A 24,058-nucleotide genomic window follows, 5' to 3' on the forward strand; every position below is an offset into this window, starting at 1 on the left:
TTTTCCTTGATGTCTCTGTATTTCAAGTACCAGGAGACATCTATCTATCTATCTATCTATCTATCTATCTATCTATCTATCTATCTAATTAACTAACAATCTAATCTGTCTATCTATTTATCTATCTAACCACCCACCTATCCATCTATTACTAACTCACATTTCTCTCTTGGGCAGACTTCTTTTCCACTCTATCCATTTTTCCATCTGTACTTATGATATTTTTATTCTCTTCCCTCCCCTTTAGCTGCTAATGATTACCACAGCTCTTCTACCTTCCCAACCTTCCCATGGTGGATGCCCCATGTTTAGTCCTCAGCTCTTCCAGAATCCCCCAAAACTTTCATTTCCATCTGTTTCTTTGTAGAGATGAACTCAAAGATGATTGACTTTGAGACCTTCCTGCCCATGCTCCAGCATATTGCCAAGACCAAAGACACAGGCACCTACGAGGACTTTGTGGAAGGTCTTCGTGTCTTTGACAAGGAGGGAAATGGAACAGTGATGGGGGCTGAACTCCGCCACGTTTTGGCTACACTGGGTAAAGTGAACCTTTCCTCATGGGCTTCATCACTGAGATTGTTCTGTAACAGCAGTTGTCATTTTGGGTAATCATTATGGACAAAATGACTGGGAAAACTTCAGCTGTCACATTATCCTCAGTTATAAAGACTAAAAAGTTCTTTATTAATGAATCAGTCCTTTCCTTTCCTTTCCTTTCCTTTCCTTTCCTTTCCTTTCCTTTCCTTTCCTTTCCTTTCCTTTCCTTTCCTTTCCTTTCCTTTCCTTTCCTTTCCTTTCCTTTCCTTTCCTTTCCTTTCCTTTCCTTTCCTTTCCTTTCCTTCCTTTCCTTTCCTTTCCTTTCCTTTCCTTTCCTTTCCTTTCCTTTCCTTTCCTTTCCTTCCTTCCCTTCCCTTCCCTTCCCTTCCCTTCCCTTCCCTTCCCTTCCCCTCCCTTTCCCCTTCCCCTTCCCCTTCCCCTTTCCCTTCCCCTTCCCCTTCCCCTTTCCCTTTCCCTTCCCCTTTCCCTTCCCCTTTCCCTTCCCCTTCCCCTTCCCCTTCCCCTTTCCCTTTCCCTTTCCTTTTTCCCTTTCCCTTTCCCTTTCCTTTTTTCCCTTTCCCTTTCCCTTTTCCCTTTCCTTCCCTTCCCTTTCCCTTTCCCTTTCCTTTTCCCTTTCCCTCTCCCTCTCCCTTTCCCTTTCCCTTTCCCTTCTTTCCCTTTCCCTTTCCCTTTCCCTTTCCCTTTCCCTTTCCCTTTCCTTTTTCCCTCTCCCTCTCCCTTTCCCTTTCCGTTTCCCTTCTTTCCCTTTCCCTTTCCCTTTCCCTTTCCCTTTTCCTTTCCCTTTCCCTTTCCCTTCCCCTTTCCCTTTCCCTTTCCGTATCCCTTTCCCTTTCCCTTTCCCTTTCCCTTTTTCCCTTTCCCTTCCCTTTTATTATCCATATCACTATACAATTATCCATACAGTGGAAACCTCATCCATAACTTCCATATTTACATCCATTTTCCTGCACCTTCAGGAACTTTTTTTATTTTTTTTTTTTTAATTTTAATTTTTAAAATCAGCCACCTGGATAACAGAAGTGTCCTTGAAAGGTTTTTAAAGGAAGGATCAATATTTCTCCTTCCTCTCCAACGCTGACTTCAGAAGCTCAGTTTTGCACAGCCTGATGCCAGCAGAATGAGTTCAGGAGGGAAAACTTGGCTCTGACTTAATGACAGGTTTCCAGTTTGGATTAGAAGGCACTGAGATGTTGGCATCTGAAGCCAGAAAGCATTTCTCAACATCAGCCTTTTCTGCTACTGTTTGTCCACTATTTTTAAAAAGTCTTCACTGAAGAAATTTAATTTAGACCAAAGGATTCCAATGATGGGTTTTGACATGAGGTATCTATGCAAAAAAGCCAAATGTTTTATGCCCAGGGGTTCTCATGCCATGGCACATCCATCTCTTTTACTGACACAGGGAATAAGAAAATAAATAAATCATTTTTATAGCTGATGATATCGAATCGGTTTGGGGGATAAATTCAGTGATGTCAAAAAAATTACCCCACAGGGTCAGGACTGTTGCCCTCTCTAACCTTGCTTGGGACAAAGAAACTATCGTGGGAAGTTTTGTGAGTTTCACAGTCGTAACAGAAATAATTTTGGTCCTTTTACCCTTATGATCCAGTAGAACAGAACAGAACAAGGGGGCAACATCTGATTTTCAAGCACTGATAGGAAGCTTTTCAATCTGAAGAATTTAAAGTTCTGTTCAGAGGGACATCTCGAAATCCTGGTGAAATCCCAGGCAGAGCCAGAAATTCTGTTAATTAATATGCTTTTCTGTTCAATCTGCCAAACAAAAATCAGATGAATTTTCACAGGTTCACCTTAGGGAAGACTTGTTGCTGGCTGCCAGAACTCACTGATGGAAAAGTGGCACACCATGAGTAGCAGGGAACACCTAATGCATTCTCCTTTCCTTTCCTTTCCTTTTCCTTTCCTTTCCTTTCCTTTCCTTTCCTTTCCTTTTCCTTTCCTTTCCTTTCCTTTCCTTTCCTTTCCTTTCTTTTCCTTTCTTCCTTCCTTTTCCTTCCTTCCTTCCCCTTCTTTTTCTCTTTTTTTCTTTTTTTCCCTCTTTTTCTTCTTCTCTTCTCTTCTCTTCTCTTCTTCTCTTCTCTTCTCTTCTCTTTCTTCTTCTCTTCTCTTCTCTTCTCTTCTCTTCTCTTCCTCTTCTTTGCCTTACCTTGCATTTTCTTTTCCTTTCTTTTCCTTTCTTTTATTTTCCTTCATTTTCCTTCATTTTCATTTCTATGATTCCAGGTGGCCAAGGTGGCCACCAGCATCCTGGCTGGGATCAGCACTGGGGTGGGCAGCAGGAGCAGGGCAGGGATCATCCCCTGTGCTGGGCACTGCTGAGGCTGTACCCCCAATCCTGGGGTCAGTTCTGGGTCAGAAAAGAGACATTGAGGGGCTGGAGAGTGTGCAGAGAAGGGAATGGAGGTGGGGAAGGGTCTGGAGCACAAGGAGAAGGTCTGGAGAGCGTGGAGGAGGGGCTGGAGAAGATGGAGAAGGGTCTGGAGAGTAAGAAGGAGATGGGGGATGGAATCCAGGTTGAGCTCTTGGTTTTGGGATGCAGTGAGGAAGATGGCAAAGGATCAACCCCAACAACCTTGTGCTGGGTGCTGGTGAGGTGCTCCTCAAATCCTGGGGTCAGGTCTGGGCCCCTCAGGAGCAAAAGGAGATTGAGGGGCTGGAGAGTGTGCAGAGAAGAGAATGGAGGTGGGGAAGGGTCTGGAGCACAAGGAGAAGGTCTGGAGAGCATGGAGGAGGGGCTGGAGAAGATGGAGAAGGGTCTGGAGAAGTTGTGAGGAGCAGCTGAGGGCCCTGGGGGTGCTGATCCTGGAGCAGAGGAGGCTGAGGGGAGACCTTCTGGCTCTCTGCAACCCCCTGAGAGGAGGTTGGAGCCAGGGGGGGTCGGGCTCTGCTCCCAAGGAACAAGGGATGGGACAAGAGGAACTTTGGGCACAACTCAAGTTGTGCCAGGGGAGGTTTAGGTTGGAGCTGGGGAAGAATTTCTGCCTGGAAAGGGTTGTCAGGGCCTGGCCCAGGCTGCCCAGGGCAGGGCTGGAGTCCCCATCATCCCTGGAGGGGTTTCAGAGCAACCCCTGGAGATGTGGGGATGAGGGACATCATTTAGTGGTGGATTTGCATGTGTTGGTTCACAGTTGGACTTGGTGATCTTGAAGGTGTTTTGCAACCTAAATGATTCTCTAAAATCCCTTTCAAATTTCTCCCTTACTTTTCTGGAACTCATTTGATCTCATCTTAAAACAGCTCCTAATATCAGAGTAAAGAGATAGTTGGGTTGATCTCTGCTTAACCAGAATGAAACTTTACAAATGAACAGGCACCTAATATTTAGATAATTAAATTAAATGGAATAAATCACTGATCCAAACCAGAGAGAGGTTTGATCTTGAAATCTTCCTGAACCTCAGATGCAGAGGCAAACTGGATGGTGAGCCTACTAGGAGTTTACTTAGTGAGAATTTGGTTAAAAACTGACTAAAGCCTTTGAGATTCAGCATTTAGGTTAAGTTTATTCTTAGAAGAACGTCTATGTGAACATAACATCATGTGGGTTTCCATATTCATTCTGTTCCTCTGGTTTTCAGATCAAATTTTCTCAGTCTGCAAGTTCAAAAGGAGCTTTCCTAGCAGTCAGCACCACAAATTAACTGGAAGGGAAAACCTGCCCCTCTTCTCTCTCACCCTCTTTTTAATTCTTGGTTTCTTTTAACTCTGCATTGTTGAAAGGAAAAATAAAAGGGTAAAGGTATTAAAGAGGAATTTTTCTTTCTCCCCAGGTGAGAAGCTGACTGAAGATGAAGTAGATAAACTGATGGCTGGTCAGGAAGATGCCAATGGCTGCATCAACTATGAGGGTAGGTATGGCCCGTGGGGGCTGAGCAGTGCTCATGAGAGTGAAGGCTTTGTTGCAAGAATCCTGAAAAAATTCCCAGCTATGGAAGACCTGGCTTCCAGTCCTCAGGATGTGTGATTTTCCAAATTTTAGACCGATTCAGGTTCTATAATTCACCCAAGACACCAAATCTATTGGACCCTACCTCTATTTTTAAGAACAGGATGGCTGTTGTTATCAGAAGCTGATGTTATTTTTAGTTTGTTTGCCTTTTTAAAGAACAGTTTTGCATTTTTTTTACTACCTTGCCCAGTCAGAAACATCTACGTTTTCTTTTTGAGACAGAAAATCACAAAACTGACATTCAAGACCACAAGAAAAAAATAAATATTACCTTTAGCATCCTCTTTGGTGTCCCAAGAATTCTACAAGACATTAAAAGGACCTTTCATTTTATTCCAACCTTGTTGTAGAAAGCCAGAACAAAAGTACTTGGGCCATGACTACATGGACCATAATTCCCTCCTGTTCAATAAAACCAGAATATCCTCACAGGTCTCATGAGCAAAGGTTTTTGTACACAGCTGAGTTCTTCTTAAGGTTCTCTAGTGCCCATTGCATCTTCCTGGTGATTGAGCTGCTCTGTCCTATTCACTGGGCATTTATGAATATTTGGGTTGGTTGTCTCCTTATTTTTACAACTTTTGCCAGTGATCTGAGCTCAGGGAAACATTTCTTACCTGTAGTTTATGGGTAGGGGTCTGTAGAGTCATAGAATCATAGAATTGTCTGGGTTGGAAGGGACCTCAGAGATCATCAAGTCCAACCCTTGATCCACTCCCCCCATGGTTCCCAGCCCATGGCACTGAGTGCCACATCCAGGCTCTTTGGAAAGATCTCCAGACACGGAGAATCCACTACTTCCCTGGGCAGCCCATTCCAATGCCTGATCACCCTCTCCAGAAAGAAATTCTTTCTCATTCTCCAACCTAAACCTCCCCTGGCACAACTTGAGACCGTGCCCTCTTGTCTTGCTGAGAGTTGCCTGGGAAAAGAGCCCAACCCCCTCCTGGCTCCAACCTCCTTTCAGGGACTTGGAGAGAGTGATGAGGTCTCCCCTGAGCCTCCTCTTCTCCAGCCTCAACACCCCCAGCTCCCTCAGCCCTTCCTCACAGCACTTGTGCTGGATCCCTTCACAGCCTCCTTGCTCTTCTCTGGACCTGCTCCAGCACCTCAATCTCCTTCCTGAACTTCCTGAGGGGCCCAGAACTGGACACAGGACTCAAGCTGTGGCCTCCCCAGGGCTGAGCACAGGGGCAGAATCCCTTCCCTGGACCTGCTGGCCACGCTGTTCCTGAGCCAGCCCAGGATGCCATTGGCCTTCTTGGCCACCTGGGCACACTGCTGGCTCCTCTTCAGCTTCCTGTCAATCCAGACTCCCAGGTCCTTTTCTGCCACTCTGTGCCCAGCCTGGAGCTCCCCATGGGGCTGTTGTGGCCAAAGTGCAGGACCCGGCACTTGGAATGTTGAACCTCATCCCGTTTGGAATCATCCCAACTCTCCAGTCTGTCCAGGTCCCTCTGCAGAGCCCTCCTGCCTTCCAGCTGATCCACAGTCCCCCCCAGCTTAGTGTCATCTGTGAGATTGCTGATGATGGACTCAATCCCCTCATCCAAATCATTAATAAAGATATTGAACAGACCTGGGCCCAACACTGATCCCTGGGGGACACCACTAGTGACCGGCTGCCAACTGGATCAGCCCCGTTCAGCACCACTCTCTGGGCCCGGCCCTCCAGCCAGTTCCTAACCCAGCACAGGGTGCTCCAATTCAGCCAACTCAAATAACTCCTCAGCTTGTGATGAATTCAGAGAAATTAAGTGCACAGGGGTTTTATTGGCAAGGAAAAAAGGATTTCCTTCCTGCAAAATGTATTTTTCCTTTTCTTTTTGAATTCAAAATAATTTTAGTGATTTTTTTTGGGGGGGGGGGGAAATGGAACCCCTAAAAAATTCTTGCAACAAAATCTCAAGTTGACTTTGAAATCCTTTCTTTGTTTGTAAACCTGAGGTTCACTGAAGAGTTAGAGTCACCATACCTGACTTGGTGACCTGCTGTGGATTCTGGAGGTTCATCCAGAGGCATCTTTGCTGTCTCCTGATTTCTTACAAAGGTGATGAAGCCTTGAGAGCCTTGCAAAATGACAACCTGGACCTTCTTCTGGCTGTATGCTTTGAAAAGCCAGTTCCATGTGGGAGCCAGGGGTCAAGGTGCCATAGTCTAGCAACTGCAACGGTGGTTCAAGGGTTGGACTCGATGATCTCTGAGGTCCCTTCCAACCCAGCCAGTTCTATGATTCTATGAAGCTATGGATGGACTGATGTATTTAGTGTGTTTCTGTCTCTGGGCCAACACTTGGAGGATAATTTTTGGCCTTTTCTACATTTCCATTGGCTACCTAGGCTGCTGGTTACACAACCCAACATATATTATCTGAACAACTTCTTAGCATCTGGTATCTGAAACCTTAATTAAAATCTGGGATGGTCTTCTTTGCATCAGAGGAAGCAAGAAGAGGGAATTCAAATAAAAACAAAGCTGAGATAACCAGGATGTTACTGAGTTCAGTGGAAGGGAACTGCTGAATGACTCTTTTCCTTTTGTTTTCAGCTTTTGTGAAACACATCATGGCAAACTGAATACCAGGTGAGTCTCTTCTGTCCTCCTTGCATACCCTAATATTTTGGGTTTTTGGATCTGAGGTTGTGTGGTTGATTATTCAGAGAGAGTGAACATGCTCAGGGTGCTGTAGAAGGAAGCAGGACAGGAAAAAATAAAGTTATCTTCATCCTATCAAGTGCTCAGCAAACTGGGGACCTTTCTGCCATTGGCTGCTAAATCTGGATGTCTTTATTTTAGAAGCCCAACATAATACATCCTGAAAGGGGTTGATTTCTGGAGATTAAGTGCTCATTCCTTTATGATTGACTGAAAACTTCAAAGGCTGCACGTTTTTGGTGTGTCCAGTTACAAGTCTCTGCTCCTAGACTCCTCCTGAAAAGGCAAGGAGATGAAAAAGTGGGTAAAAAATACAAGGTAAAAATGATACAAATGAGTATGGGATGTTTATACCTCTGAATTTACACTTGGAGGATGATTTTTTGGCCTTCTAGAAATCTGTCTCTCAGCATCTCCTGGCAAATGGGTTGGTTTTGCAGAAAAAAAAAAAAGCCAACCATGAGCTTTGTCCTGCATATCTTCTGGTTTCACAGAGCAGTGGTTTCCAAACCACAGTTCCATTAGGGGTTTGCCATTGCAAACCAGTTCAGCTCCATTTCCAGTAGTTCCTGCTCATCATTTACTTTTGTATTCCTGGAAAAGGTGCCCACTGTGTTCAGCTGGCAGTCCCCAGGATTTAGCTCCATTCAGCTCTTGGGCAAGGTCTGACCTGAGGCTCAGCCAATTCTCATCTATTCTGCAAAGGATTTGGTAGACTGAGAACCCCAGTGGCTTCCTTCATATTTGTTCTGCTTGGTTTGGGTTCTTGGGTTTTGGTTTTTTCCTTTTTTTTTCCTTTCTTTTCCCTATTCTTTTTCCTTTTTTTTTTTTTTTTCTTTTTTCTTCTTTTCTTTTTCTTTCTCTTTCTCTTTCTCTTTCTCTTCTTCTCCTTTTTCTTTTTTCTTTTTCTTTTTCTTTTTCTTTTTCTTTTCTTTTCTTTTTCTTTTTCTTTTTCTTTTTCTTTTCTTTTCTTTTTCTTTTCCTTTTCTTTTCCTTTTCTTTTCTTTTTCTTTCTTTTCTTTTTCTTTTCTTTTTCTTTTCCTTTTTCTTTTTCTTTTTCTTTTTCTTTTTCTTTTCTTTTCCTTTTTCTTTTCTTTTCTTTTCCTTTCCTTTTTCCTTTTCTTTTCCTTTTCCTTTTCTCTTTCTTTTCTCTTACCTTCCTTTCCTTTCCTTTCCTTTCCTTTCCTTTCCTTTCCTTCCTTTCCTTCCTTTCCTTTCCTTCCTTTCCTTTCCTTTCCTTTCCTTTCCTTTCCTTTCCTTTCCTTTCCTTTCCTTTCCTTCCCTTCCCTTCCCTTTCCCTTCCCTTCCCTTCCCTTCCCTTCCCTTTCCCTTCCCTTTCCTTCCCTTTCTTCTTTTCTTTCTTCTTCTGCTTTAGTTCATTTTTCTATTCTGTCCTTCCCAAGCTTGGCTTTGTTTTGCTTTTGGAGCTTCCATTACCTTAACCCCCTGAGCCCTTTCTGCTGTGTGCTGACTTTTGATGATGTTCCCTGGCACCCCAGGGAGAGAATTAAGTCAGAGTCACATCCAGGGCTTTGGGACTTTTGTTCCCAGATACAATTGAACAACACTTAAACAGTCTATAAAAAGAAAAAAAAAGGCTTTTTTTCTTTTTTTCCCTTTTTATGATCTGTTTTTCTTCCTTAAAGGCATTTATCTTCTCTGAACATGCACTCAGTTTTCCAACACTGGCTCCCAGTTTTTCATTCCAAAGATCTGGATTGCTAATCCCACAGCTAGCATGATCCTCACTTGTTGTTTAGAGATGTTCTCAATCCTTGATGCCATCCTAAAAACACTTCCATGGGGAATTCCCATTCTGAGATCAAAAACCTTGGAAAAGTGTTGCCAATGAGCCATGTCCTTCAGGGATGGCATCTTCCACTCCCTGACATGTTGATATGTTTAGGGAAAGACAAGCTCAGGCTTTACCCTTGGAAGGGAGATGTCTCTTTGCCACAGAGAATATAACAAACAAATCCCAAAACACTGGATTTGACCTGAGGAAGGGTCTGGATCTGGGTCTAAAAGTAAAGTAGTAGCTCATGTTTCTTTAGACCTATATCCCAACAGAGGAACTGAATTGTGGTTTTCCCCTTCCCTTTCCCTTTTCCCTCTCCTCTTTCCTCTTTCCCTTTTCCCTTTCCCTTCTCCCCTTCCTTTTCCCCCCTCCCTTTTCCCCTTCCCTTTTCTCTTTCCTCTTTCCCCTCTTCCCTTTTCCCCTTTCTGCTTCTCTTTTCCCCTTTCCTTTTCCCCTCTCCCCTTTCCCCTTTCCCTTTCCCCTTTTCACTTTTTCCCTTTTCCTCTTTCTCCTTCTCCTCTTTCCCCTTTTCCCTTCCCCCTTTCCCTTTCTCCTTCTCCCCTTTACCCTTTTCCCCTTTCCCTTTCCCCTTCCTTTTCCTTTTTCCCTTTTCCCCTTCCCTTTTCCTTTTTCTCTTTTCCCCTTTCCCCTTTCTGCTTCCCTTTTCCCCTTTCCCTTTCCCCTTTTCACTTTTTCCCTTTTCCCCTTTCTCCTTCTCCCCTTTCCCCTTTTCCCTTTCCCCCTTTCCCTTTCTCCTTCTCTCCTTTACCCTCTCTCCTTCTCTCCTTTACCCTTTTCCCCTTTCCCTTTCCCCTTCCCCTTCACTTTTCCTTTTTCACTTTTCCCCCCTTCCCCTTCCCCTTTATTTCCTGAACAAAGCAGTGTCAATTACTCCCTACTGACTTTCCTCACATTATTTACAACCCAGAGTAATCAATTACATCTTCAATCAGTGACTCTTCCACTATTTTTTCCAGCTCCCTCAGGTCAGGTGCTCTGCAGGACCATAACCAACAATTCTCCCTTCACAACAACCATTCCTATAAAAAACACACCTTGATTTGCTCCACATCTACTCCTTACACCACTCATCAGGAAAGACATGGGCAGCAGGAGACCTTCAGGTTCCTCACAGAGCTGTAAAACACTGGGAACCTGCTCCTGGTCCCATAATCACTGGAGGATGGAGCAGGGCTATGGGATACCTGTAGTGGACTACATGGACCACCTGGGAAGGGAATTTGATGTCCCAGATCTAGGTTCTTGATGTTGTTTGAGATATTCCAGGTGTCTCGTTTATTCATGGCCTCATAGATATGATGGGCAGACCATGGATAGGCCAGGCAGGGGGTTTTAGGACATCTCAAGTGGCTCTAGGTGTAGGGAAATGGACTGAGTCTTGAACTCATGTGAAACCTTAGAATATGACATCAATTTTTGATCAGTTGACATAGTTTTCCTTGGTTCCCATCAGATAAAAATGCTTACAGGTAGGTGTCTACATGAAACTGGAGTATCTCTGTTCCCAGACCTAAATGAGGTCCAGTTAGGTGAAGCCCACAGAGTAATTTCTTTCATCTGAAGAAGGGACATGGGTGAAGTGAATCCTTCCCTGCCAACAGAATCACAGAATCATAGAATTGACTAGGTTGGAAGGGACCTCAGAGATCATCAAGTCCAACCCTTGATCCACTCCCCCCGTGGTTCCCAGCCCATGGCACTGAGTGCCACATCCAGGCTCTTTGGAAATATCTCCAGACACGGAGAATCCACTACTTCCCTGGGCAGCCCATTCCAATGCCTGATCACCCTCTCCAGAAAGAAATTCTTTCTCATCTCCAACCTAAACCTCCCCTGGCACAACTTGAGACCCTGCCCTCTTGTCTTGCTGAGAGTTGCCTGGGAAAAGAGCCCAACCCCCTCCTGGCTCCAACCTCCTTTCAGGGAGTTGCAGAGAGTGATGAGGTCTCCCCTGAGCCTCCTCTTCTCCAGCCTCAACACCCCCAGCTCCCTCAGCCCTTCCTCACAGCAATTCTGCTGGATCCCTTCACAGCCTCCTTGCTCTTCTCTGGACCTGCTCCAGCACCTCAATCTCCTTCCTGAGCTGAGGGGCCCAGAACTGGACACAGAGAAGGACAAAGCTCCCACCAACCCTATGTCACATTCACCATCTCTCTGTTGGGATGTTCTGAATGCCCTGGGGCTCTCAGATTGCAGCAGATATTTATGGTTCAGGAGCTGAGTCCTGCCTGAAACACGGATCTGAGCTTAGAGGAAACCCTGGGCTTAAATGCTGCTGATGGGAGCCTGACTGCAGATACCAGAGGGATAACAGAAGGAGGAAAAACTCTCTAAAAGCTTGGGAACAGGCTGCTTTTCTGGGAAGCTGAGTCTTTACCTTGGCTTAACATCTGCCATGGCTCTGGTGCCTCCCAACATCACTGCTTCCCATGGTTTGTCCATCATTTGTCACTTGGTAGGACAACCAAGGGATTTTTGTCACATTGCATGATTGATCCTGGATGTCACTTGAGGCAGCTCCAGGCCTCCCTGCCAGCAAGCTGAATACAGATGCATCATTTCTTCTATTTTCCTCTAATGCTTAAAATTATCTTCATTTTTAGGACAAGAGAAGTGTTGGGAAGCCCAGCTGTTGGATTTGGATTTGGAGGTCTTCTCATTTTTCAGCCCAGATTCCCAGTGCAGAGCTCCCAAAATGTGCTGCCCTGAAAGTTATTTGGAGAAATGGTTTTTGGTTGGTTTGTTTGTTTTGTTGTGTTTCTTCATGGGAATAGGAGAAGGTTGAATTCACTCAGGAAATGGAAGAAACTGGAATCTGAACAATGAATACCTGGGCACTGTTATTTTTTATTTTTTTTTTCTGGTACACAGCAATATAAAAATTGTTAAACAATGGATGACTAAATCAATCAAAAATGTGTTTGTCATTTAGTCTTATCCTTCCCTCCCCTCTTCCTTCCAAAACAACTGGACCTTTCTCTTTGTGCTTTAGTGCATTTGTGAAAAAAATAACTCAAAGAGAGGAAGGATGAAAAGGAATTCAACCAGTTGTATAAATGTATGCAAGAGAAGAACACTAAAACCAGAATATCTAGCAATTAATAATAAGCACAACCTTGTTCACATGGTCCTGAACTTTAGAAGATAACACTGTTAAAATATAAGATGTAAAAGAAGGAAAAAACCTAAAAAAACCCAAAAAACCCCAAATATGTAAGACAGGAGGACACCATCTTTGCTAAAATCCCCACAAGGATGACTTCCTGACTTCCCAGTCCAACAGTCTGACCTATGAAACAAGCAAAAAGTGTTTCCCAGTGCAAACTGGGAATTGTTCTAATATTCAGATCTTGGTCCTGTATCTTTTTGCAGTAAAACGTGGGGGTTCCATCATTGTTTCTGTGGCATGAAGGGGGAATGGGAAAAAGAAGCCTTAGTGGACGGCAAAGGAATGTTGAGAAGGATGAAAAAGCACATGAATTAAGTTGGGTCATTTTCTGGAGAACAATAATTGGAAAAATAAATTAAAAACCAAAAAGTTGTATCATTTGAGGGTGGAAAAAAAAAAGGACAAGCTAAAGGCTGGTGCAGTATGTTAGGAAATGTGAAAAAAATAATAATTTGAACCTGAAACACTCCATTGAAGCAAGAGATAGTGTTAAAACAGATAACTTGGAAACTGAGTGGAGGGAAGATAATCAGTGGGATATTGGAATACCAGAATACAAACTGTGGAGCAATGACCAAATGGGTCATCCCCTCAAAAGAATTGCTACGAATGAGAGAACCCAAACTATGAAATCACCTAAATATATGAGCTGTAACAAAATGTACCATTGAGGAGCTGGAATGGAAAGGCAGAATTTAGAGAGCTCAATGCAGGTTCAGGGTGATGGCAATAATAATAAAATGCTAAAGGAAATTTAAAACATGCAGAGGGAGGAGTAGAAAGATGCTACTGAAAAAAAAGGAATGTCTTAGATCCAGCCTGGGCTGACCGTACACAAATGTGTGAAAAAATAAACTTGTCACCTTAAATTACTGGTTATTAAAAACCATTGGTAAGGCCATGAGATTAGAAACCAGGTCTGCTCTAAGGTGCCAGAGAAGGATGCAAGAAACAGTCCCCAGCAGTGGTCCAGCTCCTTTTGCTGAGTTTCTGTGACTGGTTCCTGCAATTTCATGGAATCACCATGGTTGGAAAAGACTTTCGAGATCATCAAGTCCAACCATCAGTCCTACACCACCTTGCTCACTAAATCATCTCCTAAATCACCACTAAATTCACTCCTAAATCACCTCCCATCTACACGATTGGGAATACCTCCAGGGTGGGTGTCAGGGTTTAACACTGGCCCGGCGATTAAACCGAATAACAGATGCTCTCTATTAATCTCTCTCTCTCCTTGATAGGGAAAGGAGAGAAAATAAGGGAGAGAGACTGATGGGTTGGAAACTAAACTACACAACTTTAATGAAACAGTAGTGATAAATAGGTAAAATTACTAAATATATACAAATATACAGGAAAATAGAAACCACATTCCTCCCTCCTTTCCCCCAATAACTCTCACGTCACCACCGAGGCTGCAGGGCAGCCCTGGGAAAGTCCAGGATGGACTCCTGGAGTCGGCAGCAGTCAGGAACCGGTGGCAGGAACACACAGATATGGGCTGGCACGGATCAGGACCACAGGCAAACGAACAGACAGGATCCTTCCAGGATGCTGGGTGAAGGAAGGGAAGCAGGAAAAGATCTGGCTCGGCCCACGTGATGCCTCAAATTTATACTGAGTGTGACGTATATGGGATGGAATACTCTGTTTGGTCAATTCTGGCATCTATCTTGTCCGTTCCTCCCTAAAGGAGGGTTCAGGTGGGACCTCTTTACTCCTTCTGGAGGGTAAAATGTTTTCCTCAGAGCTAAGCAGTGTCCTTGGCTCTGCATACCAGTCTCTGGCAGTAACTATAAACATCAAGTGTTATCAGTCCTAGAAGCAGACACTGAGAAACTTGCTGTTAATTTCAGCAAATGCAACTACTTACAAGGGACTTAGCTAAAAGCAAAAAGTACAGAAACAGAAAACCACCTTTATCCTGGCCCAAACCAGGACAGTGGGCAACTCCACCACCTCCCTGGGCAACCTCTTCCAATGCTTCCCCACTCTTTCAGTGAAGAATTTTTCCTAAATATCCAATCTGAACCTCCCTTTGGGTACAGCTTGAACCCATCTTGCCCTATCACTGATCACTGGGGAGAAGAGGCCAACCCCAGCATCACTCCATCCTCCTTTCAGGGAGTTGTAGAGGACAACAAGGTCTCCCTTCAACCGGTTCTTCTCCAGGCTGAACACCCCCAGCTCCTTCAGCATTTGCTTTAAAACCCTTTTCTCCAGACCCCTAAATCAGCCAAGCTGCCCTTCTCTCCACCCTCTCCAGCACCTCCAGGTCCTTCCCATACTGAGCTGTGATTTCCTAGTTTCTCTTGGAGCAAACACCATCTCACAGGAATTTTGCCATCACCATCTTGTGAAGATATGTTTAGCCCCTCATAATATTGGTTTGAATCCCTCTCCTGATGCAATGGATCCCTTGGAGATGGCTCCTGACTTCTGCAATCTTCTATAAAAGCATCACTAGATTGAAGTCAGCTCTTGGACTCAGCTGAGGAACCCACTGTGAAGGTTCAGTGCAGAAACTCTCTGCTAGCAGGTACCATCTGAGTCCCTCCTCTTTTTTCCTTCATCATCCTGTTGTTCTGTCACCAAAACTCATCTCTAATTTGGGCACCACACCATGAGTCCTACACGGCCTAGTTTAGGGCCAAACCTCTCCAAATTTCCCCCGAATCAAAGCATGGTTGGTTGCTCTGACTTCTTTTCAGAGAGATTTGGTTACCACATCAGGTGCAGCTTAAGTAGAGGAGAAATCCCAACCTCTCCAATGGGCTACCAGCTGCTTTCTTCCTAATCTGCTCAACACAAAAGCCACCACCCTGCTGCTAGGCAGACTCCCAGCAAGGGCTCCCCATGAGGTATTATAAATCTTGCAGAATATTTCACCATATACACCCCAAACAACATCTGCCTTCACCCATAACTGCAAATGGACCTTTCAAATGGGCACATGGGTGGCATTCAACCATTTGCAGAGCTGGTGACTGCCCTGGGCTTCTGTGCTTATCTCATTGGCTCAGATGGTTTCTGTACCATGAGGATTACACAGCATTACTGATTTTTTAAATATTTTCTTGTTGCTGTTATGAAAACCATAGAATGGTTTTGGTAGGAAGGAACCTTCAAGATCACCTCATCCTATCCCTCTTGCCATGGGCACTTCCCACCAGCCCAGGGTGCTCCAAGCCCCATCCAACCTTCAACACTGCCAGGGATGGGGCAGCCACAGCTTCCTTGGGCAACCTGGGCAACCAGGGGCTCAGTACACTCACTGGGGACCATTTCTTCACCCTCATCAACTCACAAATATTTCAGGAAACCTTGAAATGCTGGTAGGGCTGCAAGGGAGGAAGCAACTGAGAGCCAAAGACCAGTGGGCCAAGCAAAACCACCAGCCAAGAAGATTCTCATGGTGCAGCACACAGGACAAGCTGGACCCAAGAGAATAAATAATAAAAATCAGAGCAGAATAATGAGAGGAGAGGTTTCACCCCAAATACATTTCCAGAGCTCCCTGAGGGAGGATCCACAGGTCAGCCCAAGGTGCTGGGTTGTGGGAGAAGGCTGGAATTGGGCCTTAGGAAATGTTATCCCTGAATTTTGTTTTCACCAGCACAGGATTCACTCACAAACTGGACTAAATCAGCAATATCTCCCTCTTCTCTTCACCTCCTCCCCTCCTTCACCCCTAAAACCAAATTAAAAGAGAAGAAAAAAACCCCAAGACTTCCCATCTAGAGAATGCATCTTTAAAAAAAAAAATAAAATAAAAATGTGGGCAGGAAAGATGCCAAGTTCCTTGAAGATCTTTTTATAGCAGTAGCATCTGGCTCTTTGGGAGCCTCCCTGGGGAGGTTTGTTGGTGACTTTACATCTGCTGTGGTTAAGTTGCTAATGGACTGACTGTCTGGGCTGCTGCCTGCTCCACTGATTTCATAGTACCCTGCCCTGGTTATTTGAGGGCTTGGAGCCTATTGATTTCTTGCCAGAAATACACATCCCAGCAGTCACTTGCATTGTGACACCAATCATGCAGAAGGGGTTTCAGATGGAGAGAAAAAATTGGCATTTCATTGCCCTCTCCTCAAACCCACCCAAGCCTGGAGTAAGCAGGGGGTGAAATGTGGGGGTTTTTTATTTGTTTTTTTTTTTTTTTTTTTTTAATCTGGCAGCCAAAAGGAATATCAATACTATAATATGCTTTTCAGTGATGGCCACAAGCAAGCAAACAAGTAAATAAGTCAATAGTTTAATCTGGAGGCCAATTAAAAATGCAAAACATGCATTACCTCCTAGTGACATGTTCTTGCTCTATTTTTTTTTTTTTTTTTTTTGCTTACTCATCTCTCTAAAAGCTATTTTTGAACCTCAACAAATTAATTACTGCTTTGGAGGGAAAAATCAAAATGCATCCCACTGCCTTATTTTGAAATGAAATATTTTTTACTCTCCCAACCTTTCCCCCTATGACCAGAATTCCATTTTTCCAGCCAGACCTCTTGTCAAAAATTCCACCTAATTTTAAGCATGAGTTTCCTCCATAATTCCCTAGAGGAGCTACATTTTTTCACACAACCAGGATTAATTTTTCTCAGCTGAACCACTTGGTGTTTCACAGCTTCTGCTCCTGTCTTCAGAATAATTGGCCCTTAGAAACCCTGTTTTTATTCCACTGAGAACAAAATTACCCTCAACCACTGTTTCAGGAACAGGCTTTTTGAACTTGATCCAGTCTTGTCACTTGCAATAATGGAATGGTTTGGGATGGAAGGGACCTGAAAGATCCTTTATCCCAACCTCTCTTCCATGGGCAGGGACCCCTCCTCCAGCCCAGGTTGCTCCAAGCCCCATCCAACCTGGTCTTGAACACTTCCAGGGATGGGGAAGCTGAAGTTTTCTGGGCAACCCAGGCCAGGATATCACCACACTCAGAGGAAACAATTTTTTCCTAAGATTTCATCTAAATCTCTCCTCTTTCAGCTTGAAACCCTCCATCCTATCCCTACAGTGCATTCAGCAGAGTCCTGAGCATCACATCTTTTATTCTACTGCTGCTATGTTATATAGAAGAGCTGAATCATGACACAGGACAGACTGAATTTGCTGACTATAGGGGTACTCCAATCTACAGGAATTAAAGGTGAATGAGCATCATTTGATCATTTCTGTCTCATTTGCCCACTGGTGTTGTAATTGTCTTCATGGAGCTGCAGCATCCGAGGCTCTAGGTGTGGTGGGAAGAGCCTTGGGAAGAGCCTTTCTTGCTCCTGAGGCTCGACAAGCTGCTGACCTCTCCATTGCCTCACACCAGAGTGAGCTTCTCTCTGTGGGTGTGTGTCCCACCTTTATTGGCCCCCTGGTAATAGGGGGCCTGCCCTAACCAGGCACAGGTGGACTCACACCCACTCTTTGGCAACTCCAGGCACCTGGTTTATCTTGTTTCTCTACATCTAGGTGCTTTAGAAGCTTAAACCTGCCCATTTCCTTGGGAGAAGAGAGTGAAGTGACTCCACTGCTATAAAAATCAGCAGTCAGGGTGCCCTGGGAGAAAAAATAAATCCCACTCCCCACCCAGGAGTGTGAAATGGACACCAAAAAAAAAAAAAAAAAAAAAAGGCACACCAAAAAACAGACACCAAAAAGCTGTTGTTTTCTGCACCTCGTAAGCACCAATTTCCTTCATGAAATCCTTGTTTCTGGGATTCCTCCCATTTTCCAGGATTCCTTGAAACATCCTGACACATCCCAAAGAGTTCTGCTTGCATATTTCCCAGCTCTCAGTATTTGCAATAGGTCGTGAGGTGGGATAAGTTGTGGGTTCAGCACCTGCTGGAAGGTTTTTATCCTGCAGCTGAGTTTGGATTTGTTTGGTTTTGGTTTTTTTTTTTTTCCATTGTCATTTTATTTAAAGGTCTCTTTGATGGGTGACATTCTAAAATGCAGCCTGGCAGGAGCAGATATGACTAAGCATCATCAGACAGCACTTTCCTAAAAACTAAAATGATCAACAGAAACATCACCCCTAAAGCTTTCAGGGTGATGAGGTGAAACCTCTTCTGCTCCTCGGATCATTCACACTCCTGTGGGAGCATGGATGGGCTGAGGAAAAATCTGCCTAGATCAGGACAGGAATCCCCAAGTCTGTTTTGATTCCTCCACTCAGAACATGCAGTTCAGGGCAGAGTTTTGTCCTCTTTTTCTGACCCTAAATTACATCACATTTTTCCACAACAGGAATCCTTTTGATCTGCCACAGTTAAGACCCAGTTTGGTCTGGCCTGCAGATATCTTCATGCAGCTGGAAGGTTTGAAATGCAGGAGGAGCTTGAAGAGTTGTGTCACATATAAAAGATGCTTTCTGGATGGGCAGTTGCCAAAGGATATTTTTTTTAGGGGCCCTACAAGAAAGAGGGAAAGGACATGGACAAGGGCATGGAATGATAGGATGAGGGGGAATGGTTTCCAGCTGAAGCTCAGGACTGCAGAGATCTCTGCCTCTGTCAAGTCCTCTTAGAAGATTGGTTTCTTTTCTCTGGTTCAGGAATGTAAAATTCCTCCCAGAGGAACCCTCTGTTACCATCCCAAAAAATGGAGTTTGGAGAAAAAGAGAGGGGAAAGAGAAGTCAGAGGCACTCATGTGACAGGCAGCAAATCCCAAGTATTTCATTAATCCATTACAGCTTCAGAGGGATGATGAACAAATCCCAGAATGAACAGGGGCATTATCAGGAACTATTACTCATCATTCTTTGCTTTTAATTTATAAGTTGCTACTAATCATTGTTCTTGTCAAGGTTTAACACCGTTTCCTGGGATCATGCTGTGCTTGATGCTTGACCAAAACTGAACAAAAAGGCAATTACTTTGCTGTGCCATTTACAGTTTCGTTTCTTTCAAAACCACTCTTTTCATCAAACTGCATATTCACCGTGGTTGCCCAGTGACTCATGATGGCTTCAAAGAGAAAAGTGAGCAACTGATAAAAAAATATCACGTTGAGCAGCATTAAAGTGTGCAGGAAATGGATGGAAACTGATAGAGGAAAACTCTTCAAAGTAAAACCCAAATTTCCATGACCTGCTGGGGCCAGATTGTAACTGAAAGGCAGAGAAGTGATTTCACGTTTCTGATTTGGAGAAAAGGGGATAAATTTTAGACTGAGAAGAGCTTTCAGCATCCCCATAAGCTGGAGTTTTCCTTTCTGACACTTTTGTCTGCACCTCTCCTGCACTCAGGTGACACCTGTGTGACTCACGTTGTCACCATCCTGCTCAGCAGTAAAGTTGAGGACACATCAGATGCACAAGCATTTCATACCCCAAAGAAATGTTGCCACTAAAGAATCACAGAATCATCAGGGCTGGAAAAGCCCTCTGAGATCCTCAATCCCAACCATCAAGCCAACACCACCCTGGCCACCAAACTGTGTCCCCAGTTGCCATGTCCACGTATTTCTTGAACACCTCCAGGGATGGTGACTCCACCACTGCCCTGGACAATCTGTTGAAGTGTTTGATGACTCAGTAATACATTTTTTTCCTAATATCCAATCTAAACCTCCCCTGAGAGAAGGCTGGGAATGGCATCATCAAAACTACATGTTCAAAACCCCTGTTTAGGGGGGACAACTGCTCTCTGGTGCCACCCCTCAGGGGACGTTGTCCCTTAGGAACCAGCACCTCTTGTCTCTGGGTACCCGCAGACAGTGGTGACATCAAATACACTTGCTGGGGGGTGATATAAAGAGGAATTTTACCTTCCAGAATGACTGTGAGCCCTGAGCTAAAGGGAAATGGCCCCAAACCATGAGTTGATGCAGTGAACTCTGCTCGTGCTTCACATTTCTCTCTTTGTGGGGTACTATGAAAAAGTTTGAGTGTTTTCTGGTGCAGCTCAGCTCAGAGGATAATTACACAGAGAAGAGAGCTTATTTTTTCTTGCTATGGTGTGGGGACAGTGGTGAAGCTTCTGGATCAAGGATTCCCCCACCATAAACTTGCTTTAAATGGGAGCTGAAGCCTTTCAGATGGGAATGAAACCCAGATGAAGTGTCAAGATGATGAATTTAGGAAACAGAGAAGACATTGGCCATGTGCACAGAGGGGGACGATGCACTTGGTATCATCTCTGGCTGCTTTTACCTCCTTTTACAAAGGCAAAGAGCAGGAGCTTGTTCACCACAATGCCAGTGAAGGTGGCAGGAAATCCATGGGGAGAGCAGTGAGGGTTGTGTGGTGAGACCTCAGTAGTCTTAATTTTGGGGATAGCAGAGAGGACACAGGGTTCATAGGTGCCACTACAAGTGTGACACACAAATCAGGAGCTCATCACCTGGCCCTGTTTCATCACAGAATCACAGAATGGCTGAGGTTGGAAAAGACCTTGGAGATCATCTGCTCCAAGCTCCTGCCATGCCCAGGGACACCTCTCCTCCAGCCCAGGTTGCTCCAAGCTTCATCCAACCTGGCCTTGAACACCTCCAGGGAGGGGGCAGCCACAGCTTCTCTGGGCAATCTGTTCCAGAGTCTCAGCACCCTCCTGCTGAAGAACTTCTTCCTCAGCTCCAGGCTGAACCTCTTCTCCTGCACTTTCAGTCCATTTCCCCTTCTCCTAGGGCTGGACACTCTGAGGAAAAGTCCCTCTGCATCCTTCCTGGAGGTTCCCTTCAGGGATTGGGGGGCAGCTCTAAGGTCCCCCTGGAGTCTTCTCTTCCCCAGGCTGAACAATCCCAGCTCCTCAGCCTCTTCTGGGAGCAGAGCTGCTCCAGATAGGATCCAAATGGGAATGGGAGGCCTAAGAAGTGATTGCTTAATTCTGCTCTTTTGGGCTGGGAAGTTGAGTGTGTTGAGAGTAGCCCTGAAGAGAGAAGAAGGATTTGGGGGTGTAGGTTGATGAGAAACTCAGCATGAGCTGGCAGGGTGCTCGTGAAGCTCAGAAGGTCAACCCCAGCCTAGATCGCACCAAGAGGAGTGTGTTCAGCAGGTCTGAACCTCTTCTCCTGCACTTTCAATCCATTTCCCCTTCTCCTAGGGCTGGACACTCTGAGGAAAAGTCCCTCTGCAGCCTTCCTGGAGGTTCCCTTCAGGGATTGGGGGACAGCTCTAAGGTCCCCCTGGAGTCTTCTCTTCTCCAGGCTGAACAATCCCAGCTCCTCAGCCTCTCCTGGGAGCAGAGCTGCTCCATTCCTTGGAGCATCTTTGGGGCCTCCTCTGGATTCATTCCAAGGGCTCTCCATCCTTCTTCTGGTGGGGACACCAGGACTGGATGCAGTATTTGAGGTGGGGTCTGACATGAGCAGAATAGAGGGGAGGAATCACAATTTCATCAAATCAAAGGGCTTTTTCTGGAAGGAGAATAATTATCCTCACAGCTAATTACAGAGAAAGATGCTGTGGTTGCTCAGGGAGACATAGGGCACCTGAGACCAGGTTGAACTTCTCCTCCTTGTAAAGAAACAAATTGTTTCTGTTAAAAGATGCTCTTCATAATGATAAAGTGCTTAAATAAATGGGTTTGGGAGCCTAGAAACATCTGCATTAGGGCACATCCACATCCAAACCAGCTTCCCATTGTGCTGTTTAGAACAAGGATGATGGATTCAAGTGATTCTTTCCAAGGTCAAAGCTGGAATCTGTCTCAGAGCCAAGGTAAATACTTTAAAAATACTGACTACTGTCCAGACCCTGTTTTTATTGTACACAAACACTGCAAAGAAAAAAATTAAATCAGATAAACATTAATAAATAATCCTGAAATAACACTGAGGTGCCAAATTCAGCTTCAATGCCCAGTTTGCTGGAAAAGCAAAGATTTGCAATGCAAAACCCCCCAGCAAATGAATGAAAATATGTGCCACAGGGGACAGGTTTGTCTTGCTAGCAGAGGTCAAAAAAACTGTCTGCAGAAGTTTCAAGGTTAGACTTGGTTCAGAGCATTCAGATTTGTGGGGGGCAAAGTGTTTGCCCTTGGCTGTGTTGGCAAGTTTATGCTGCTCCTGGGCAGAGCTTAAAATACAACCATCTAAAAAGCTAAATAAGGTCCTCTCAGGATGAAAATGCAGCCACAATTTATAGGAATTCATCAGAATAACTTTTTTATAGAGCAGCTTTTGCTAACATCACCTTCAAAATCTCATGACCTGCTCCTGCTCATGGGAGCTGCAGGGGAAAAGTGTTGGAGAAAGAAGGGAAGGAAAATCAGAATAATTTTTTTGGAAAACTTTTATGGAATAATGTCATAAGGGAATGGAGATGATATTGCTGATGTCTCCTTGTGGGCAGGAAGAGATTGCACCAGGTATCTAGAACCATAAAATTATTTTGGCTGGAAAAGACCATTATGATCAAGTGCAAACATTGAGTTAGAGCCAAGACCACCTCTAAACCATGGCCCTCAGCACCACATCTACCCAGCTTTAAAAACTCTTCAAAAGCCTCTTCTAGTGCCCTTTGGGGGAAGAAATTGTTATTAATACCCAATCTAAATCCCCCATGACACAACCTGAGGCCATTTCAAAGACCAAAGACCAACCCCCCCTTCACTCCAAGCTTGTTTCACAAGAGTTGGAAGGAGTGAGAAGCTCTCCCTTCAGCTTCCTTTTCTCCAGGCTGAACACCCCCAGCTCTCTTGGCCATTCCTTGTTCTCTAGACCTTCCCAGGACACAGCCCCTCAGTGTCCTTCTTGTGATGAGGAACCCAAAACCAAAAAGAGGAGTAGAAGAGCATCCTGACCAGTGCTGAGTACCACGGATGCTTTGTGTGCTGTGGGCATGACCTGTAGAATTTTGGGGGCAAGCCAGGAGCAAAGTGTTGCCTATATAAAATAAAACATGAATCTGGGTGTGTGTCCTGATGCCACTGGAACCCTGCACAGTGGAGACTTTCAGAAAGTTTGGAAGCTTGGGAATATTTCCTGGGTAAAAAGAGGGCCAGAGGTGAGGTTGGAAGAAGTCCCTCCCTGAAATATTTGCCTGTCCTTGGGGAAACCTTATCCTTGTCTATCTGGTCATGTCCCCACATCCTTTTCTTTTTTCTTTTCTTCTATTTTTTTTCCCCCTTCTTTGTTTTTTTTTCTTTTGTTTGCTTGTTTTTCTCCTCGAGGCATTTTTGAGAGAGGTCATCTCCTGGGGAGGAAGGGCAGGAGAAGAAAGGTCTGTCTCTTGTTTATGTGATGTCCAGGCAGGCTGGGAACAGGCTGAGCATCTTCTTCTCTTGCAAAAAAAAAAAAAAAAAAAAAAAAAAACAGCCAAAATGGAGCCAACATATCCCTAATGATGGCACTGGGGGAGCATTTTTGGGTGTCTACAGGAGCTGTTGTCTTTGGCTTTGCTGCCCTGTCTCTAAATGCTTCCTGTCTTGCTGAGGTTTTGTGAGTTTATAGAAAATCTGTGTTGGACTTGAGGTTCACCCAGGAAATTCACTCTTGCTGCAGTCAGCAAAAGTGAAGAGAATGAAGCAAAAGGCAGTCTCAGGCTCCCTGCCCAGCAACCCATCCCTCTGGGAAGCCTCCAGAGCATCTTCTCCCTAAAGCACTTTCTGGAACAAATATGCTTTTATGGATTAGAGAAGAATTCTTTCTCCATTTTTCAATTTAAAGGATGGTGACTCCACCACTGCCCTGGGCAGCCTGTTCCAATGCTTGGCCATGTCTCCAGTAAAGAATTTTTTAATTAATATGTGATCTAAATATCTCTTCCCTTCCCAAATGAATTTTCACCCAAGGGTGGGGAGCCAAACACAGACAGATACAAAATTGGTTTCAAAGCCAAGGGAAGTCATCCACATGTGAGCACCTAACTCAGATAAATACAAGAGTGATGGGTGCTGGTGTCCATAATAGATGTTTCTCCATAATATCATCTTACTGATAATGACT

The 24,058-nt window shown here is 44.6% G+C and overlaps 1 protein-coding gene across 1 annotated transcript in view; it reads left to right on the top strand.

Annotated features, from left to right (window-relative positions):
• The window catches only part of MYL3 (myosin light chain 3), a 49,346-nt gene extending 37,154 nt beyond the window's left edge, over positions 1–12,192 (top strand). Inside the window, exons 4-7 of the mRNA XM_030445085.1 lie at positions 368–541; positions 4,356–4,433; positions 7,082–7,117; positions 11,612–12,192. Coding sequence (XP_030300945.1) covers positions 368–541; positions 4,356–4,433; positions 7,082–7,110 — 281 coding nt within the window. The 3' untranslated portion in view covers positions 7,111–7,117; positions 11,612–12,192. The remainder of the gene's footprint in view (positions 1–367; positions 542–4,355; positions 4,434–7,081; positions 7,118–11,611) is intronic.
• The last annotated feature ends 11,866 nt before the right edge of the window (positions 12,193–24,058 follow it).

This window comes from Calypte anna, chromosome 2, assembly GCF_003957555.1.
Source record: "Calypte anna isolate BGI_N300 chromosome 2, bCalAnn1_v1.p, whole genome shotgun sequence".
Classification (NCBI taxonomy): Eukaryota; Metazoa; Chordata; class Aves; order Apodiformes; family Trochilidae; genus Calypte; species Calypte anna.